Source organism: Euprymna scolopes, chromosome 22, assembly GCF_053919585.1.
Source record: "Euprymna scolopes isolate OS-2025 chromosome 22, ASM5391958v1, whole genome shotgun sequence".
NCBI lineage: Eukaryota > Metazoa > Mollusca > Cephalopoda > Sepiida > Sepiolidae > Euprymna > Euprymna scolopes.
The window spans coordinates 27,258,231-27,281,480 of NC_136503.1; the positions used below are offsets into that span (position 1 = coordinate 27,258,231).

At 34.3% G+C, this 23,250-nt stretch overlaps 1 protein-coding gene across 1 annotated transcript in view; it reads left to right on the forward strand.

Moving 5' to 3' along the window:
• The window catches only part of LOC145243921 (monocarboxylate transporter 13-like), a 231,743-nt gene that overhangs the window by 142,677 nt on the left and 65,816 nt on the right, over positions 1-23,250 (forward strand). The window contains exon 2 of the mRNA XM_080107034.1: positions 20,117-20,417. Coding sequence (XP_079963160.1) covers positions 20,117-20,417 — 301 coding nt within the window. The remainder of the gene's footprint in view (positions 1-20,116; positions 20,418-23,250) is intronic.

Here is a 23,250-nt window from a genome sequence, read left to right on the forward strand (position 1 = left end):
ACGAGAACGGTGTTTTTGTAAAGAGATCACACTCTATTTAATAAGTACGAGTTTCTTTCAGCTATTGTTAGAGAATATCTTGTGGTAATTTAGAATATGATATGGCGGAATAGATAACTAGGTTTGTATCCACCAATTATTTTTAGAAGTTGGTAATTTTAATTATTTTGTACATATGCAGGTTCGCAGAAATTGGAAATTAATTTATTAATATCAGACGTGCGTTGTTACTCGATATTATTTGCAGTGTTTTTATATTAATATTTAGCCTTAATTGATATTTAGCCTTAATTGATATTTAGCCTTAATTAATATTTAGCATTAATTAATATTATGCCTTAATTGATATTTAGCCTTAATTAATATTTAGCCTAATTAATATTTAGCCTTAATTGATATTTAGCCTTAATTGATATTTAGCCTTAATAAATATTTAGTCTTAATTAATATTTAGCCTTAATTGATATTTAGCCTTAATTGATATTTAGCCTTAATTAATATTTAGCCTTAATTGATATTTAGCCTTAATTGATATTTAGCCTTAATTGATATTTAGCCTTAATTTATATTTAGCCTTAATTGATATTTAGCCTTAATTAATATTTAGCCTTAATTAATATAAGGCATAATTAATATTTAGCCTTAATTGATATTTAGCTTTAATTGATATTTAGCCTTAATTAATATTTAGCCTTAATTTATATTTAGCCTTAATTAATATTTAGCCTTAATTGATATTTAGCCTTAATTGATATTTAGCCTTAATTAATATTTAGCCTTAATTAATATTTAGCCTTAATTGATATTTAGCTTTAATAATTATTTAGTCTTAATTGATATTTAGCCTTAATTAATATTTAGCCTTAATTAATATTTAGCCTTAATTTATATTTAGCCTTAGTTGATATTTAGCCTTAATTGATATTTAGCCTTAATTGATATTTAGCCTTAATAGATATTTAGCCTTAATTAATACTTAGCCTTAATTAATATTTAGCCTTAATTGGTATTAAGCCTTAATTAATATTTAGCCTTAATTTATATTTAGCCTTAATTGATATTTAGCCTTAATTGATATTTAGCCTTAATTGATATAAGGCATAATTAATATTTAGCCTTAATTGATATTTAGCTTTAATTGATATTTAGCCTTAATTAATATTTAGCCTTAATTGATATTTAGCCTTAATTGATATTTAGCCTTAATTAATATTAAGCCTTAATTAATATTTAGCCTTAATTAATATTTAGCCTTAATTGATATTTAGCCTTAATTAATATTTAGCCTTAATTTATATTTAGCCTTGATTTATATTTACCCTTAATTAATATTTAGCCTTAATTAATATTTAGCCTTAATTGATATTTAGCCTTAATTAATATTTAGCCTTATTTAATATTTAGCCTTAATTTATATTTAGCTTTAATTGATATTTAGCCTTAATTAATATTTAGCCTTAATTTATATTTAGCCTTAATTGATATTTAGCCTTAATTAATATTTATCCTTAATTTATATTTAGCCTTAATTGATATTTAGCCTTAATTAATATTTAGCATTAATTAATATTTAGCCTTAATTTATATTTAGCCTTAATTAATATTTAGCCTTAATTGATATTTAGCCTTAATTAATATTTTGCCTTAATTTATATTTAGCCTTAATTAATATTTAGCCTTAATTGATATTTAGCCTTAATTGATATTAAGCCTTAATTAATATTTAGCCTTAATTAATTATCAACGTATTGTTTATGTTTTGTTGGTTTATTTTTATTTATGTTCTTATTTTCTGCAGTTCTTTTTTGTCCTGCGGTTCTAGTTTTCTTTTATACTAGCATAGATACTCGGTATTACCCGGGTGAGCATTAAATTCGGCGTGGACAGAGCTTATATATTAAGGATATTGAACAACTCCTAGAAAAGAACAGAAGAAGTTTCGGAAACCCGTGCACTGGAGCCCCCATAAAAAATAAATCAATCAAAATAACTTTTCTTTCAATCAAAATAGCAATTAGTGTCCGTAGAACCGCCAAAAAGAAAAAAAGCAGGTTCGAACCTGAAAATCAAAAGAAAAAAGGAGGTGAAAAAAAAACAGCTAACAGATAGCTGTCGCGGCGACAACGACTTATGACGTCACGATGTTTTTAGATTTTTAAATGTACATTGTGATTGCTAGGCGTATGACTTGCAAAAATGTCGACGCAAAAAAGCGACCCCTCCTTGCAAAGAACGGCCCAGTTGACTAGCACAGAATTAATCGTTCCAGCCAATATTTTAGATATTTTTCGTCCGAAAGATTGGTTTTTCTAGCGATATCAATTTTGTCACTGTCCGATGCGTCTGTCAAAAGTTTTTAGCAGACATAAACACACTCACACACACACACACACACAAACACACACACATTTTCCATTTAATATATTAGACTAGTATGTACACCCGGCGTTGCCTGGTTGGAGAGACTAGGCAGGCTCGAACCTGTTACGCGAAAGAGGAAAAGGAGGTGAAAAAAGTTAACTATCACGGCCACGACGACTTATGACGTTATGGGCCTTCGAAATTACTTTTTGTTAACGTACGTTCAGATTGCTAGACTTGCAAAAAATGTGGACGCCAAAAGTGACTCCTCCTTGCAAAGAACAGCCCAGTTGACCAGGAAAGAATATTTCGTAAAATGCAAAAGTGTCTTTTTTGTCTAATCGTAATTTGTTATTAATTAATAAATCTCGCCTATATTATCTGTATATATAAAGTTTTGGCGCAAAACCGGGGATCCTAAACTGGACTCTTAGACCAAAGCTAGCAAGCAAGACGATTTAAGTTTTATAATCATATAAATATATGAAATCGGGATTAAATAAAATATACTTTAATCTGGACAAATTAAAATATCATATTATCGCGAGGCAAAATACCAGGGTGAGAAACTGGCGTGGTCTATCCTTCTCTCGAGGGTAGATGGAACTCTCTTAAGCCGTGGTAAGCACCCTATCTAGTGATTGCACCACGATAAAAAATACCCTTAATAGCCCTGACGAAGCATCAAGTATTTAGCTACTGACAAGATTTGAATTACACTACAAACTCGTTTAGTGAGTTTAATCTTGGCTGTGGCCGCGATGGATGGATAGATGGATGAATTTAAGCGTATTTTATCCTCAAAAAGTTGAAGGGCTACGAAGACAGGAGTTATAACATTAAAACAAGCGACCGTTTGTGCTCCAGAATTCATTACTTTACATAATCACAACCATTCTCAATGCATTTTTGCTATCGATCGCTGCGCATGCGCCTCTTGAGCGCGCTTTATTCTGCAAGTGTTGTTGAAAAAATTAAGACATTGATTGTTTTAAAACGTTGAAGAGATACGAAGACGGAGTGGTACCTATAAAACGGGCGCTCACCTGTGCTCTATGATTTACTTTTCAACATAGTCAACATCATTCTGATGTGCTTTCGCCAGGAATTCTGAAGCACGTCTATGACATGGGTGGTTTTCCTGTCAATTACCATCAATATCTGGAACAGAGAGATGAAATTGTTAGGTGATAAATACGTAAGTTCATCAGTCATTAATCATAATAATGTATTTTGCAATCCCCTTTGATCCATTAGAAATAGGGGGCATTATTTTGGAATGTCTCTTTGTATGTGAAGTGAACAAGCATTTTGTAAAATTTGCATTATGTTTGGAATGGTTGTCTTGTTGAAAGACCTAACTTGGTTTCACACTAAGCCAGTGCACACTTTGAGGTAAACTTCTCTTGGAAATACCCCTATAATAGCTTTATTACTACATATCTTTCTTTTCCTCCAATCAATGTACATTTTTCCTACAAACTTTGTGAATGTGTTACCTACAACTATCTGGGAGTTTTAGGAACAGAAATAAAATTGACGATTAGGAAACAATACTAACAATGGACAAAACCCTTTAGAAACTAAACATTACAGCAGAAATATGATAATAAATATATACGCAATGCCCCTTGTAATATACCTTAGGCAGTTTAGAGGCTGGACAAAAATAATTCATTTATATGGACCAGAAGACTAAGAAACTAATGACCATGCACTCAATAAAAGATACTAACCGATTCTGCTTTAAAAAGCAGAAAGAAGGGAGAAGAAGACTCGTAAGTATATAACATTGTGTAGATAACGCAAGTAAAAATTTAAATATTGCAAGACTAAGAACATAGTAAGACTAATCATTACAGCAAGAGACACTGCACAAATGAGTAATACAATAGAATAGGACGAGAAGAAAAACATCGGACAAGAGGCTACGAAAAAGCTATATAAACAGGGAAACGAAATTGCAGTTAAGATCTTCACAGAACAATGCGATTTGAACAGAATTATTTCAAAGCTAAAATAGATAGAAGTCAGGAAAACAGTAAATGTAGTCTGTGTAAAATATGATAAAATGCTTAACCACATAAGTGCACGCATCAAACTTCCTGTAGGGAAAATTGGGGGGAGGTGACGGCAGTCACGGAGGCAGGCTGCCAAGGGTGGCATGTGCGAACTCTGAACCCGACCGATAAGGCGACAAATCATCAGGTTTGCATATTAATGAGAGAATATGAGGCCGGCAGTGAAGATGTCGGCAGATGAGTTGAGTTGAGTTCTCGAGAACCGGACTGAACGGTCAGAGCTGAAAATGTTCGAATGCTGCCAAGAATCCAGTCCAGATTTTTTTTTCCTATTAGACTTACCTAAATGAGAGAGAAAAGCACATTATTGACCTTTGAACATTCATACAAATGGTACAAACGCAGACCGGGGGTATTGCAACTCTTTAATCAAAAATAAACTCTATAGGACATGGAGAACAAAAAATAATTTAAACAAGAAATGGCCATTACCAAATCGTAAATTTCGCTGTCCCAACTGATTAGTGTGGAAACAAAAGAGACAAAAAATCTAATCGAATACACGGAACATTCAGAGAACACGAAGAAAATTACTATAAAATCAATAATGGTAGGAGCAATAGGAATTGTTAAAACAGACTAAAATAATTTATGAAGAATTTGGAATTAAAGAAAAGATTAAGACCACATAACACACGATAATAATGAAAATAAGCAACAAACGTTTGCCAGCTACAGTTAAGAAGAGAAATGTCATACGGGCCAACAAAAAAGGAAATTGCCTAGAAATTTCATAAAGAAAAAAATTCGATGGCATAAATCTCTTATGGAACAACATAAATTAGTTATATATGCCTCGATGGTGGGAAAGAACCAAGGAGACGTCTATTCGATGCAAGAGTATCGAAACCTTCGCTAGGATTATTGTCACTTAAATTTTAGATTAGGGTAACAATAGTTTCTAGCGATAATGAAATAGTTGTTTCGATAAAGCAAAATGATTTCATGGGATTACTGAAATAAATGGATAGTGTTGGAAACTTGTTGAAACTTGTTGAAACTTGTTCAAGCTTGTACCATTCAGACACTAGGAAACCCTGATTGGTAATTGTCAATAAGCAATCATTGATAACAATTTGTGTGATGATTTCTAGAAGATTGAAACACTAATAAAGCTAATGACAAAAAATAATAAAAATACTGAATAAAGTTTAAGAAAACTGAAACCCAGCCATTTAATTTAAAATAATTTTGAAAATATCTCAGTCACGTGATCATCTACCTTTATTTTATTTATTTTTTTTTTCAGAATATATTTCATTGTTTTCTTCGTTTTAATATCGACAGCTTCATCTGCAGGTGCTTAGCTGGAACATGACTGCAAATATGTAGCCAAAATATTCGTGTAAATAAAATGCGCTGTGGATATTTTTTTAACCTTCATTATCCATGTGCATTAAACAAAAATTCCCATGGAGTTTAAACTCGGTAGACATTAAATAGCCTAATGATGACTGGAGGAATTGAATCGAAAGTACTAGTAAAATAAGGTACAAAAGGACACTTACAAGTTGTATGTATAGTAAGTTAGAAGAAACGCATCATACGAAAGATAAAAAAATGAAAAAAAATAAAAATTTAAAAAGACACCCGTGCTATATAATAACATTTTTTCGAATGAAAAAAATGCAGACTATATATATATATATATATATATATATATATATATATATATATATATATATATATATATATATATTTTAATTCAACCGTTTTGGATTTTACCATTCTTGGATTTTTACCCTTCACCGGACTATCCATTCATGTGAAATCTTTTTATCATTTTTCTTTTACCTCATATTCCCCTTACCCCATCCTTTTTTTAACCAAGTAAGATCTGTGACTTACTTGTAGTTTCATTAAATACTTTTTCATGCAAAATCCGATCCCGCATTTTGCTAATTCCTGCCCTCTGATGAGAAGGAGAGTATTTCTTCGAAACTCCGCGGATTAAGGACTATCCACTTATCTTGTGCTTCCTTTTTAAAATTAAATATGTTTTTAACTCTTTTTCAAGATGTCTTTTAACATGTTTTATTAATCATTTGTTCATATATATATATATATGTGTGTGTGTGTGTGTGTGCGTGTGTGTGAGTGAGTGTGTGTGTGTGTGTGTATGTATATCTATTATCCTTCAGGCGAACGAACCCTTTTTCGGGGTCAACGGCTAACTAGCACCGTGTGTGTTTGTGTGTATGTATGTGTGTGCTGGGACGGAGGGGGCTCCCGTAAGCCGTGGTGAGGGCAACCTTTCTAGGAGAAGCAAATCTCTGATTTAAAAAACCATAAAGCGGGACACCAGTACCCGCATTAAGCTGGTCTGCAGTTTACCTTGTTGCTGGATATCTTGCTCTTGCTTGTTGCTGGATCTCAACATTTTGAACCGAGAGAGAGACTTAGCTGTCGTACAAAGCTAAAACTCTGTAACATCATCTGTGTACAGATACTTCCTCAGACATTTGTCCATTAAAATTGTCCTGTGGCGATGGAAGTCATTTTTGCGCTCATGTACTTTAAGTGTCTGAGAGAGTGGCACTCGTCTGATAAGACGTTGCAATCATCATATCTTCTCTTCTTCTATTATATAAAGCTAAATTACTGTGTGTGTGTCTGGTCACGAATAGAATCCTATATAGTTGACTGTTTTAAAAAACTGATTACATATAATGATAGATGTATCGAGGCACAGGAATTGGTATGTTTGATCTGGCAGAACGGTGGTTCATTAAAATTGTGGGGTCTGCGTTCGCGCTTGGTCCACAAAATATGGAAATAAAAAATTAAAAAAAAAAAAAAAACGTTTACAAGTGTTTTTGATATAGATGTACATAAGGTCATGCTCACAGTCTTCTGGGACCAAGACGGAGTAGTGATGACAGATTTCCTGGCAAAGGTACCACAATTACAGGAGCCTATTATGATTCACTTTTGAGGAAATTAAGGGAAGCTATCAAAATCAAGAGGCGGGGCAAGATCAACAAAGGTGCCCTCCTCCTGCAGGACAACGCTCCTGTCCACAAGTCGCATGTCGCCAGATCAGAAGCACGGGCGTGTGGTTATGAAATTCTCCCCCAACCTCCCTACTCTCCTGACTTTGCACCCTCTGATTTTCACTTCTTCTCAGCCATGAAGTTGTTTTTGAAAGGAAAGCGTTTCCCAGATGATGCAGCATTGATTTCTGAAGTCACGTCGTGGTTGGAGGACCAACCTGGGGTGTTCTACAAAAACGGTCTCCAGAGCTGCATCAAACGATAGGAGAAATGCATAACTCTGGGTGGTTCCTACATAGAGAAAGACTAATAACTGTGCCAAGTTTCGTTGCTCTACTGCTCTGGGAAGTTGGTCAGAGGCATTACTTATTGCACGTCCCTCGTAACTTCTCAAATGGATTAAACTCAATTAAAAAATATATAAAATTCACTTCGAAAGAATAAGAATTTTCCAAAATTGTTGCATTTTTTCTGCTTGTTCTAATATAATTCTCATGGGCGTTCTCATAGATTACTATATATTAATTAGCTTGGCACATACGATACAATAATTTCATGTAGAGAAGAAGTCTTTATTCTGCAACAAAACTAACATAATATAATTACAATTAATCAAAAACTTGCCGTTTACTATGTACATTTTTTTACCGTTCGTGAATGACGCTATATTTTCGTTTATTTGGTATTAAATTACTATCTATGCAGTTTATTTTACTTGAAGTGTGATACAGGTATCAGCACCAAATACATTGGAGCTAGATTTCCTTACATTAAGGACCAGCCTTGTGCATGATTTACCATTGTGGAGATACTAGTTAATCGAGAAAATGGTACCGTCGCATTCAAATGTCGCTACAGCCGTGAAGAATGCTGAGATGATAGGTGTTAAAAGTATTGCCTACCGTTCAGTATGACCAGAAAGTCAAAAAAGCAAACCTAATTAAAATGATCCTAGATTTAATACAATACAATGCTTCTATCATTTTTTTACTATTTGATATGTATTCATGTTTTCTCTCTTTCTTTTTGCTAAAGGTTTTTACAAAGCGTTCAAGTTCCAGCAACAACATTACAAATAAGTCCAAATAATTAATTCTCTGGACAGAATTAGTGAAGCCCTACACGCAAACCAAACCAACCCGTAAAACGGCAGAATCACCCATTGATAACATAAGACTAGACCCACCAAGTTATACTCGGTCAATGATAGGGTTACAAGATTTTTGTACTTACGATTTTTACAGAGAAACGATGAATGATTAATTTTAGTTATTTGATAAATGACCAACATCTCTCTTGTTCTCTCTCCTTTGATCTTGAGCACGTCCTGAAGAAAAGGCTGTATGATTAATTTTAATAATTTAAACCCAAGCTTTTATCTTTCCATCATTAACACTCTTACCCCGGTCCAGCATCAATTGAAATGAATGGCTCTCGCTTGCTGAGGCTCCATGTTTTGACAAGCTTCTGGATCTGACTTTTACACCTTATCTGAGATGGAACATGTACATCAAATCCATTGACTAGAAAAATCGTGCGATCATTCTACCGCTCCAGTAGATATCTAACTGCTGGTGTAATTCTCTACCTTTATAAGAGTCAAGTACGTCTCAGGATGGAGTACTGTTGCCACATCTAAGTAGGAGCTGCTAGAAGCACCCTGTCCTGCTTTGACAGAGTTCAAAATAGATTCCATAGCCGAGTAGAAGATGCTATTTTCTTTTCTCTGCAACCTCTTTCTTACAGAAGAGTCGTTGCACCTGTCTCTGCTCTACCATTATTTTCATGGCAAATGCTCGTTTGTGCTCCAATCTATAGACCACCCTTGCCAAACTTAAACGAAAAACACTCGTCTAGCTGAAACCACTATCAATAATTTCTCCTACTCTTTATATGTGCCTAAAACTAAACGTAGATTCCATGGAAAAGCTTCTTTCTTAGAACTTCACGCCTGTGGAACTCTGTTCCGTTTACCTTGTTTCCAGCTGACTACAATATGGCCGTGTTCAAATCCAACGTTTTTGGTGAACCGTCCCCTTAAGTAATGCAACTCACCAAAAATCCACTACTAACGATCGCTATGATACTGTCTCAATGACTATCGTATATTCATAAACCCTTATCATCGAGTGGTCTTTGTGCCTTGTCAAGTGCCGACTCCTTTTTTTTTTTAATTAATCATAATACTTGTTGTGATACCATAATAGTGCGGAAGAAAGACATAATTCTGTAATTAGTGGAAAATAAATATTTTGAACAGAAAAGCAAATAGAAAAAGTAAAGAGAGTGGTTATACGCCAGTCCGACTGTCAAGCTCGCATGGCTTGTTCATAATATATGTGGTAACGCTTGCAACAACATTTTCTTGATCTTTATGTTAAGTAAAATAGTTCATTACTATATGTAGAGTGGACACACCACAACCTTACTTTACAAATGAAACTTAATTTTGTCACTAGTGTATAAGTTTATTTTATTATTATTATTATTATTATTATTATTATTATTATTACATAGGAGTCAATACTTATCAAGGCCCACAGGCCACTCAAGGATAAGGTTAATGAGTGTACAGTAGTCAGTGGGACAATGTTTCGTGTAATATATATATATATATATATATATATATATATAGCTCTGGTGACAATATCGTAGTAATCGTTAATAGTGGAAATTTGGTAAATTGGTTTATTTAAGGGGACGGCTCATCAAGAATTTGTTTATGTTGGACTTGAAGTTGGCCAAATCTGTCATCTTGCAATCAAATAAACACATGTACGATAAAGGGGTCATATTAATTAGACCAAATAGAAGTGACAAGCTGTCGCAACATGTTTTTTGTTTGTTTTGTTGTTGTTTTTTGTTTGTTTTGTTGTTTTTTTTTGTTTGTTTTGTTGGGTTTTCTTTTGTTGTTTCAGGCAATTTGTTCTGTTCTAGAATGTTTTTATGAGTTTCATCCGCTGAAGCGTAATCCGTACGTTATCCCATGCCCTAATTATTTCATTGTGACAGTCTGACACATTGATCATAGTATATATGTTGCCATAGCTATAGACATAATTTACATTAAACAGTTAATATTCAAATTATAATGGACACGCATTAAGCACGGGGCGGGCATTACTATAGTAGTATATATACTATTTTGTGACCCATAATAGAAAATACTTACATGTAAGTCGAATAATGCAAACATGAAACGTAGATTTTATGAAGGGCAGAATATAAAAGACAACTAAGATCATTATGATAGTTGAATATGATGATGTAGATCAGGGGTTTCGAAACTACGGCCCTCCAGCCAAAACAAAAATGTTATTAATCCCCAGACGAGATATTTTAAAAAGGGGGGGGGGATGTTACACTGGCCTTTCCAACACAAGGGAAATTACACCGGTTCTCACTATATATAGTGCCAGTAATACCTACACCGATGGAAGAAATGACAGTACTGCCACTGACTAGCTGTGTGCAAGCCAGTTATACCCGTTTCCTACCTTTGTATGTGATGTTAAATACGCTTGTTCCTTAAACCAACCTCGACTTGATTTTCTTATTTTTACTATTGTGCCAAAACACCACAGTAAAATGCCTGTTTAGGACGTTTTTATTGCTTATCTAAGTAATCATATAACATACATACTTTAAACTCATTTAGTAAAGCTGCTATGATGCACTTAAATGTATAAGTGATCGATCAAAAATTATATTGATTAACGCATAGAAAGAATGACGCACTGAGTACGAATTGATCTTTCGTCAAACTGTTATGATGTAATCTATCTAAATATCTATCTATTATAAAGTTAAGTTTTTCTCGCTCTGATATTCATATTAAAAGCCTAGTTTTTCTATTTAAAAATTACTAAAACGGACGTCTTTAAAATACTCAATTATAAATATGTGACCGACCACATGAAGGTTAACTAATTTTCATATTACTTTGCAAAACAAACGTTCGTAAGTTACTTATTCGACTTTTATTATTATTCAATTGACTTATAAGCGGATTGATTTCGTTTTACTATTACACTTAATTCTGTTTATGCATGGATTCTGCATTATCCATAATTACATAGAATTTAAGATAAAAACTTTTCAGCGCATATAAATGTTTATATCTATAATATAAAGCTGAACGTCTGTATTTTCTTTTTTTTTTTACAAAGTGATCACCACTTATCAAGGCCCGGAAGCCACTCAGGGATAAGGGTTATTGCAAGTACATTACATTAGTGTGGAGATTTGATGAAGTGTTTACTTAAGGGGGCGGTTCATTAGGAATTTGTTAACGTTGGACTTGAACACATCCAAGTTGTAGTCCGGTGGGAATCAGGCAGACGGAACAGAGTTCCACAGGCGTGCAGTTCTAAGAAAGAAGCTTTGTTCATAGAATCCGCGTTTTGATTTAGTCACAGATAAAGAGTGGGGGAAACTTTTGACAGTGGATTCAGCTAGACGGGTGTTTTTCGTGAAAGATTAGCGAGGGGTTGTGTGTCTGGTACGAATAGGCTGCTATATGGTTGACTATTATAGAAAATTGATCACATATAATAATAGAAGATGTATCGAGACACAGGAATGGGTATGTTTGATCTGGCAGAACGGTGGTTCATTAACATTGTGGGGTCTGCGTATGCGCCTGCTCCACAAAGTATGGAAATAACAAATTTAAAAATTAAAAAAAAAAACGTTTACACGTGATTTTGCTAGTGATGTACATAAGAATACTTTGATAAGTATGTTTTAACTAAAATAGGGATAGTTTAATAAAATTGTGAGGTCTGCGTTCGCGCCTGGCCTCCATAGAATGGAAATAGGCACAAACTTTAATAAAGACTTTTCATATCTATCTGCGTAAGTATACTTTGATAATTATGTTTCAGTTGAGGAAATATGGTATAATAAAATTATGGGGTGTTCGTTCGCGCCTGACGTCCATAGAATGGAAATATGTCATAAAGTTTAACAAGGTTTTTTAATATAGATCCACAGAATATTGTGATAAGTGTTTCAGTATGAACAGGTATGGTATAATAAATTATGGGGTTTATCTATTTTATTTTTACTTTTATCATATTTTGCTTTGGTTTTGATACCCCCAAATTCGAAGCTATCTCTTTACAGCCTTTGCTTTTCATAACCTATCATACTTTCATAAATCAGAATCCATTTTTTGTATGCTGTTTTAGAACCCAGTCAACGATGGGTACTTTTGCTAGTCTATAATATGAAGCTGAATGCCTGTGTGTGCGTCTGGTCACGAATAGGCTTCTATATGGTTGACTATTATAGAATTTTTTTATTTATTTTTTTTTCTTTCATTATATTTTGCTTAGGTTTTGATACTCCCAAATTTAATCCAAATTTACAACCCTTCCTTTTTATAACCTACCATACTTTCATAAATCAGAGTCCATTTTCTGTAGGCTGTTTTTGAACCCAGTCAACGATGAGTACTTTTGTGTGTGTGTGTGTGTGTGTGTGTGTGTGCATATAAATATATATATGTGTGTGTGTGCGTGTATATATATGTATATATATGTGTGTGGGGGTGTAAATGTGACATTGTCAGTGTGTGTACGAAAATACTCTACCAAATTCCTCTCTGAATATTTGGTCTACAAACTTGAAATTTGATATATAGGGTATTAGAACCCTGAAAACATTTATAATTTTGTTTTTAGTCTGTGTAAAAGGCTGCTAATGGGTCAAAATTGAAAACATAACAACTGACTTTGCTAGGAATAAATAAACCATCTTCATATCCTGCATACATACAAATGTTTCGCTTGAAGTGGCTTATTTATTTATTTATTTATTTATATTTTTTGACGATGGCTGACACGACAAATAGCAAAGCGCTAAATAACGACCATGGTTGGAGCGCCGAATGTTTTGGTTTCGATTCCAGCTGATTACGCCGAAGTCATTGTTTGTAAACTTTTGAAATCATTGCTATATAATTGGTACAATATAATAATCAATTGATAATTTGCTTGATAAAAATCAATACGAAATCTGCATGAATAAAGATATCATGTTGAAGCATATTTTACGACCGGGCAACACCGAAGGGCTTGCTAGGCAAATATCTAAGCGATTAATCAAAATCTATATTGGCTTACGTAAAGAAATATGGTGTACTGAGAAGAAATTGATCTTTAGACAAGCTGTTGCATGACCTTTGCTTGGTTGAATTGTCATGGAGTTTTCTATTCACATTTATTTGATTGCGAGAGTTGTTATACTCTGATGGATGAATCGTTACATCAGTCGCCAAAGCTTGGAAGAGATTCCACATACAGGGCCTAGTATTGTAGCATTACCTTGATTTCATACATGTTGGATATACTAGTTAATCTTATTTGTTGGATATACTAGTTAATCTTATTTGTTTGGTTTCAGTTCACGTTACATCATGCATTCTTACATAAGTTGGGATTCTACACTACCTGAACCCATTTTGCTCGTTCAAACGGCCGTAAAACATATGTAGCGTGCCTTTTGTTTTCTGTCTCTTCTGTATATTTAGCGATCGTGCGTAACTTGCGATTGCACGACTATTCGTGACTGACTCGCTCTCTGTAAATAGAATCGTTTTCTCTTACATAGTAACATGGAACGCAAAGTCTTTGAATTTCTTTATACAGTCGAATTTATTTGACCTCTCGCAGAGATTTGGAGACACAGTTCCTAGTTATTGATCTTACCGGAGGCATGGATTCTTCGACTCGCTGTCTACAGGGTGGTACGATAAATTTGTCGCCATAAAAAAAACACAATCTCACAACTTTATTTTGACACTTTTATTGAAAAAAAATCAATTCAGATAACTTGATTATGTAGCAAATCTGGCTTCTATTCAATGTAGCCGCCTTCAACCTTAATCACCGCCTAGATACCGGTCCGGAACTGGGAGCATTCTTTTCCACAAGCACCGTTTTGTGGGAGGTCATGTTGGTGATCTTCTCGACGTATAACCAAACGGGGGCTTGTAAGCAAAAAATTCCGATTGAAGACTGTCAATTCAGGTCTTACATAAAGTGGCAATTCTTAGAGTGAATTCGGTAATCAAATCATTATTAAAAGTAACAAGCTCGAGTGAACGTAAGATGTTTTAGAACTCTTGGGTATAAAAACGTACTTTTGTTTAAGTTCTGTCCTAATACCCAACCAGTGGTTTCACATTCCATGATGGATACTTGTCATCGTAGGCGACTGGGTTATTTACTGTATGAAGAATGCTTATTTCTATACTCCTGTTTACATATATCACAGGTAATCTTTTAGGATTAACTTTCAAGGAAATCACTTTTAGGCAATGATCGAAAGGATGTTCACAAGTGTTATGTCTATACTGTGTGGGATTTCTAAGATCCTAATAATTACATATTCTCATGTGTCTGGTCGGCTGCGCAATTAGAAATCAGGGTAGGCACATTCTCATTGAAGAACTAGTTTTAATTAGAGATCTCAGCCAAAGTTAATTAATTTCCCTCCTTTCGGGAGGTTAGACACAAGATCAAGTGTTGGTTTTATAAAAGTGTTTCTACGGAACGAACTGAATTCGAACCTGACACACCTACACTTCCAGTAACTGTTGTTAACCACTTTGGCGCCGGCAAAAGTATGAATTGTTTATAAGCGTTCGGAAACTACTCTTGATACTATCACATTATGCTTGATATTATCACGCTATGCGGGGTACGTATATAGTTTGAAGGCGAGTATACATTTTCCAGCAAAGGAGAAATTCTAAAAAATCCTCTACCGTTATAAGAGTAAGCCCAAAGAGTATTGCAGTCATATCTGGTTAAAGAAACATTCAGAGTACTCTCTTCTATCTTGTTAGAGTACAAAATCGATTACACAATCTAGTAGGAGATGTTCTTATCTCATCCTTGCAGCCTCTTTTGCAAAAAAAATGATGTTGCTAGTCTCTCTGTTCTGTATTTAGATGTGTTTTAATAACAAAAGTTTATGGTATGTACTCCCAAAGTGCACCATATAATTACCCCCGCTCCTATATATGCCACGATGTAAGTTTAATATAAGTTAGTATTGAAAAATGAATATTGCCAACTGTAAAATAAGGAAATAAACCGCAATTTCAAAATATATTATTGTAAGAATACGATTTATATGTTACTTACTCATGTCTACGTTACTTTAGAAGCTTTTTAACCCACAAAGTCTGTGAACTCATAAATAATAACTTATTAATATGTTAATAAAAAGTGTAACTTATTAATACGTTAGTCGTTTGAATTCACATGTTTACCAAGCACGAGAAATATATATTCCTGTGGACAAATAAATACATAACTAGTTTAATATAATAACTCATTTATATGTTTAATAAATATAATATTTGCGCAAATGTCACAATCTAATACTATAAAAACTTAACAAAAGATGCTGCTTCCATTATTCATATTCGGCGCTTTTGATCATTGATATTGAATGCACGCATAAAATGACGATGTCACTTATTTCACGCAGATATTTGAAGGTGCCTAGTTTATTAAAGCTAATCGTTTTATTCTACCCGACACTGCAGAACACATTCCATTGTTATGCAAGCGTGAGTACTGCTGATGTCATCGCTAACCACTAGTTTGTAAAATTCGGTCACGCTTCCCTATTTAAATCCCACAGAAGAGATGTTGCGAGCCTGTCTTTGTTTTATCGTTATTTCCATGGCAGGTGCTCGTCTAAGCTCCACTCCCTCGTCCACCCTCGCCAATCTTTCACGAGAAACACCCGTCTGGCTGAAACTACTGTAAATACTTTTCCCCACTCTTTATCTGTGCCTAAATCCAAACGTAGATTCCATGAGCAAAGCTTCTTTCTTAGAACTGCACGCCAGTGGAACTCTCTGCCGCTTGCCTGTTTCCAACCTGACTACAACTTGGACGTCTTCAAGTCCAACATAAACAAACTCCTGACAAACCGCCCCCTTAAGTAAGACACTCTATCAAAACCCCCAATACTAATGATTACTACAATACTATCTCACTGATTACTATATACTCAATAACCCTTATCCCTGAGTGGCCTTCGGGCCTTGATAAGTTATGACCCCCATGTAAAAAAAAATGAACAAGTCGTTTGGTGGTCTTATTTGTTTTTATTGTCACACTCTTTAGTGAAGTTTCCACTACACAAGTGACCAAACAGACATCTATTAATTGATGCAATTTAGTTAGAATTAATTTACCATTTATAGTAATTAGTATAGGAGATTTCTTAAATATTCGTTTATTTTATAAATACACTTCTTGTTGATTATAAATTACTTATTTTAATTTATTAAATGCATATATAATTTCGCATGTAAAGATTCAATGTAAATCCTGCCATTATTATATTTGGATTATTTATTTGGATCATTCTAGTTTAATATTTGAACTCTCCTGACCAGTCTTTTTTTTATATATATAAATATAAGCTTAAAATTTACTTTTTTCAACCTATAATTTTCAGGTATAAATAATTCAAGCAAAAACATAATTAGCTTCAAACGAATATGTATTGATAAATGTAATTTACTTAGCCTAAATATATCAAATTTCTACGTTTTACTGTTAATTACATTACTAATTTACTATACATTACTTATTCCAATTTATTATATATATATATATATATAAACTCCTACTAGTGAAACATCAGCTTGGGGTTATTAGCTGGTTGGATGACCGCGTCCCTTGTTGAGACGTAGTAGGTTCATTTCACAGTCGGATTTCGGCGCGGTTTGCTTGATCTGTGTCGGTTAATTGAAATTCTTGTGTGCAGGGCGTTTGCTCAGTTGGTAGAGTGCTTGCCTTGCATGCAAGAGGCTCGGGTTTCGAATCCTGAGTTCGGATGTGTCTAACTGACGAGCCCAAATGAGGGCGAAACTCGAGTCTTGGACTTCCGGTTCTTTGACTGTCATGGCTCTTGTGGGCTGCGACGTTGTTTGGCTGTGGAATTTATTATATATATATATATATATATATATATATATATATACCTTTACAACTAAAGATTTAATTCCAATCGTGCTGTTATTACATTTGGGTTATTTATTTTGGTTATACTAACGTAATATTTCGATTCCCCACACCATTCCCTTGTTGGTCCCCCGACAAAAGGAGGGTGGACTTGTAAATTCACGCTTGTTCGTTCGTCCCTTAATCCGTTCATCTGTCCGCACTTTTCTCAAGAACTACGCCTTGGAATTTTGGGAAATTTTGCAAAAACATTAAACATGATATGAGTAAAAATATAACAGAATGGATTTTCCGGGAAAACTCCGGTTGCCTCCGTATGGGTGCTTTTCAGGTTGAAATGGCTAAAATTTACACTTTTCTGCTTATTAAAAACATTTGATGCTTTGGATTTTTATAAAACTTTATGAAAAGTTGTAACTAATTGATTTCTATATAATTTTGTTTGTCTATACTTCGCGATATCTCTTGGGTGTGCTCCTTGGGGATCTTTTAGGGCTAATAAAAACACTCCATTTTGGGGGACTATTTTACCATATTTGTCCAAAATTTTCTATGTATGTCTATTTAGCAGTTTTGCATGGTGCTGAACTCAAATTTAAATATGTTAAGCCCTTGGAGACTTTGATGCTAAATGGGGGAGGGAAAATGATGGACTTAGTCATTTCTTTTTTTTTTTTACATGGTGCAGAACTCAAATTTACATATGTTAAGGTCAAAAACTGCATCGTTTGTTCATTTTTACCAGGATTTGACGTCCCTTGGAGACTTTTGGGATTAAATGGTGGGGGGGGGAGCAATGCTGAACTTTTTTTATGCCTCGTTCACTGTGCACTCACAGAGGACCATACATGTTTCACTTGTTTTTCTTAAAATCTGAGTCATTAATTTATGCTAACATGTATTGCATTGATTATTTTATTTATTTTTTTCTGTGAGTGTTTGCCAGTACCCCAAAACTGTTCTAAAGTGAAAAAAATGTCCAAAAATTACACCCGTTTTTGGTTAAGCTTGAGTGTACGACATATTCTGTCAAAAATGAGATAAATATTATATTTTACGAACAAATCAACCGAGAATAAAAAAAAGTAATATTGAGTGTTTAAAACAGAAGCAGCAGCAGCCGCCTCAGTAGTTTAGAAACTCTATTCTGAATTGTTGACCTGTAACAAGCTTTGATAACTACTGTCTTTCCTCTCCCTATTCATTTCTATCTATTCTATGCATCAATGCGACATAATAATCACATTGACACGCCGGTTCCCGTTAGATCACTGAAAGGGAGAATCGTCTGGCCTAAAATGGATGATCATTTGGGAATACCAGGTGCTGTACGTAGTCCTCGCTTACGGGCTCTCGTGTGTGCTCTCCGCTTACGAGATCTCGTATCACGGCATTATTTCCAATCCTTTTGGACTTCTCCTTGCCACTAGAACTAAGCAGTGCCGACTCAGGAAGGGAATGGCTAAGGTTGCGTTACTCTTGCTTCACGATTTACCGCATGTCATCTACCATTCCCCCAGCATGATCAGATGGTTCTTGTCGTTCTGACAGACGAACAACATCCTCCGTTTATATCTTCTCACTTTCTTTTCTTTATACCACGAATTGGGCCGGACACACGCACGTTTACTTTTATTATATCGATTGATTATCGATTTATTTTTATTTTTGTGTCAGTGTTGCAAAGAGTTTTAAAATGAAACAAATGTCCAAAAGGGATGCGTACGCTTCATAAACACTTTCAGTATCCACCTTTCTTCTTCCTAGGGTCTGTCGGGTTCGAGGATAGTTGACGTTTAAGAATTATGTATAGTTTACCTTGCATTTTTAATCTTTCTTTTTTCCGTTGGTAAAAGTGTTGCACTTTTGCTGTGTTTAAAAGATTGAAGATGCGTGAAAATATAACCAGATATTTTTATTGCCGGCGACGATTATGGGTGGTGGGTTATTGTGAAGGAGGTGCACCCGCAGGGTGGGTTTAGTTTTGCTTCACTGCAAGAACATCAGGTTCGGAAAGAGGGATTGAGAAGTCAGCGCGCTCGAGGGAGGGGGGTAATCTGTCCTGAAAAAAGTGGCTGGGCAACCCTGCCGCCATTTCCCGGTGAGAACTCCTCAGGAGATTAGCAATAAACTAACCGCTTCCCAAAGAAAGAAGGTACAGCCTATGAAATTGGACCTCCTAGAACTGCACAGAACTAAACTCCCTATCGCAAAACCAACAGGGACCGGATCATTACAGAAATAGTCTAATCTCTGTCGATTTTGCGGAGCTCAAGAAAAAAATCCCTAGCCCTCGACGAGTTGACTTTTCTGGGGCTGAAATCGTCAACCGACGCCGATATCCTTTTCGTTTGTTATCCTAAAGCTATTTGTGGCCAACTGAACACCCCACTTTTAGTACATTCCATAATTCTATTACTTCTTGCATTTGATCACCTGCACGATTTTGTCAAAACGATTTCTCCGTTCACACGGCTTAGATATTGAACAAAAGGTTCATAATTTTTATTCAAATGACATTTATGTACATTTGATAAGTATTTTGTTGTTTCTGGCATTTGACTAGGAGCACGGTTTCGCCCAAATTATTTCTCGGTACATTCGGTCTAGCTATCCAACAAAAGTAGACGTATTCAAATATAGTGAAGCAAAATAATGATAAAAGTTTTTTTTTGTTTTTCAGAGTTATCTTCTGGACGATTATCTGAAGTCACCAACGTCGCTAACGACGCTGTCACTGACCAAATCTGGTGGTACTGCAACCACTATCTCGATCGCAAACGACGCAACACCTGGGACCACATCAACGTTCTCTTATCAGGAATTGATGCTGATGCTGATCAACGGTCTCAACCTCTTCATGATGATGGGATTTCTCGGCTGCACGGGGATTCTTTACGTGGAACTCATACAAGAATTCCAGTCTTCAAAGTCTCTTATGGCGGCCATCATGGCTTTGCCGTGGGGAATGGTGTTTGGCTGCGGTGAGTAACTGCGTTCATTTCATCGTTTATATTGTTATTCTTGATATTATTGTTATTCTTGATATTATTGTTATTCTTGATATTATTGTTATTCTTGATATTATTGTTATTCTTGATATTATTCTTATTCTTGATATTATTCTTATTCTTGATATTATTCTTATTCTTGATATTATTCTTATTCTTGATATTATTCTTATTCTTGTTATTTGTACTCCGTGTCCGATGTTCGATTATAGTGCACATGCATGTAAAGTCGTAAAGAGTTTGCTTTTTTAGTTTACAAAACATCGCTAGTATTAAACATCTTTGCAACTGAATATATTTACGTTAATTCATAACGTAATGACACTGTATTGATACGCTTGTATCTTTGTTTTGTGTCACGCTATCTCTAATGCATAATTATTAACATAAGTTACACCAGTTTATCACGATACACAAGAATTAAATTAATTTACAACAATGCGTCATGCTACGGATAATGGATAGATACAGCTTTGTATCAGCCTATCAATAATGTATGAGTATTAAATAATTAATGACTGACTATCACACTATTAGTAAGAGAATATTTTTAAGTGACAAGATTGTGACACGCTATGAGTTATACAGCGATATTAAAATAAGTGACAAGCGTGTGACACGCTATGAGTTATACAGCGATATTAAAATAAGTGACAAGCGCGTGACACGCTATGAGTTATACAGCGATATTAAAATAAGTGACAAGCGTGTGACACGCTATGAGTTATACAGCGATATTAAAATAAGTGACAAGCACGTGACACGCTATGAGTTATACAGCGATATTAAAATAAGTGACAAGCGTGTGACGCGCTATGAGTTATACAGCGATATTAAAATAAGTGACAAAAGTGTGACACGCTATGAGTTATACAGCGATATTAAAATAAGTGACAAGAGTGTAATACACTATGAGTTATACAGCGATATTAAAATAAGTGACAAGCGTGTGACACGCTATGAGTTATACAGCGATATTAAAATAAGTGCCAAGCGTGTGACACGCTATGAGTTATACAGCGATATTAAAATAAGTGACAAGCGTGTGACACGCTATGAGTTATACAACGATATTAAAATAAGTGCCAAGCGTGTGTCACGTTATTAGTAATAGGGGTATTAAAATAAGTTACAAGTGTGTCAGGCTATAATAATACATATGTATTAAAATATATTACAACAGCGTGTAACGGCGAGAATAATGTGGGTCTATTAAAATGAGTTACAACAGTGTGTCACGCTATAAATAATGCATAAGGATTCAAATAAATTACGACAGTGTGCAACGATCTGAGTTATATTGCGGCATTAAAAGATTACAACATCGTATCACGCTATCACTAATACATAAATATTAAACTGTTACAAAAATGTGTCACGCTATGAGTAATAGAAAAGTATTAAGAGAAGTTACAACAGTGTATCACGCTATCAGTAAGACATAAATATTAAAATCGTTTACAATAAGGCTTTGTTAGAGAAATAGCCATTAGTAAAGTATACGTATTAAAATGGCTTACGGCAGTGTGACGCACTCTGAGTAATACAGATGTATTAAGAGAAATTACAAATGTGTGTCACTCTATGAATAATGCGTAAATTACATGCATTAAAATAGTTACAAAAGTGTGTCATGCTATGACCAATACAGTATTGCAATAGGTTTAACAGTTACAGACGGTATTAGAGTCACAATTTGGCTATACATCTTGCAATGATTTCTGTGTATATTGACATTTTCAATTTATTTTATATACAACGAAACCCGGGTTCAAAAAGAGAATGCAATAGCTAATTAATATAATGATTATTTCAAACACATTTTAATAAATATATCACTGGAAAAGATAATTCCAAATCCTCTGCGATTTTAATAGTGAGAGATATATAAATCTTTTCGCTGCTAAAGCCACAAGAAAACCAATAACGCAAAAAGGAATACAACTAAAATAAACAGATAATCATAGATCTATATAAGAAGGTATCTCTCGTAAATTATGATTGCAAAACAGTGGGCGTACCACGACATTACTTATTCAAATGGCTCCCAGCCACCGTGCGGTGTCACATTGAAATTGGAATGATCACCTGTATGCTTCAAAGACATGGAAAACAGTTTACATATCGTCATAACCGGAGTTTTTTTTATCTTTTATTTTTTTTTTTTTTTTACTAGAGAGTCACCGGTTCTCAAGGCCCAATAGCCACTTGAGGATAAGGGTTAAGTAGTGTCGATTAGACTCTAAGGCAACACCGTAATGATCAGTAATGGGGGGATTTTGCTAGAGTTTGAAAATAATAACTTTCGTGATTTTCATACTTGGATATTAGAAAGAGAAGAAATAAAATATACAGTCAATCTTTTTTTTTAATTGTTAAATAATTTTAATGTTCGACAATAATTAACGTTCCTAAGCTTTATTAAGCATCCATTAAAATATTCATTTAAATATTCATTTTTTTTTTTGTGATAGGTTTGCTACGAAAATTTAAAAAGCTCGGTAGTAAAAAAATTGTGTCCCACTAACTTATGCCCTAAAACGTTGACGCTTTACATCTAATACTACCATTGCGATTTTCTTAATGTTATTATCAACGGAACATATAATAGAAATACACTTGTTTAATAAGATCATGAATGCATATACTCAGTTATTATAACGATGAAATGTGCAATCCCCTTTGATCCATTCAAACCGGATAAAGAAATATGGGGAATTGCTTTTGGAACGACCTCGGATTTATATGTGTATATATAATCAAATTATCAGACCAGATATCTGTTGTGCAGATTTATGCGTAAAAA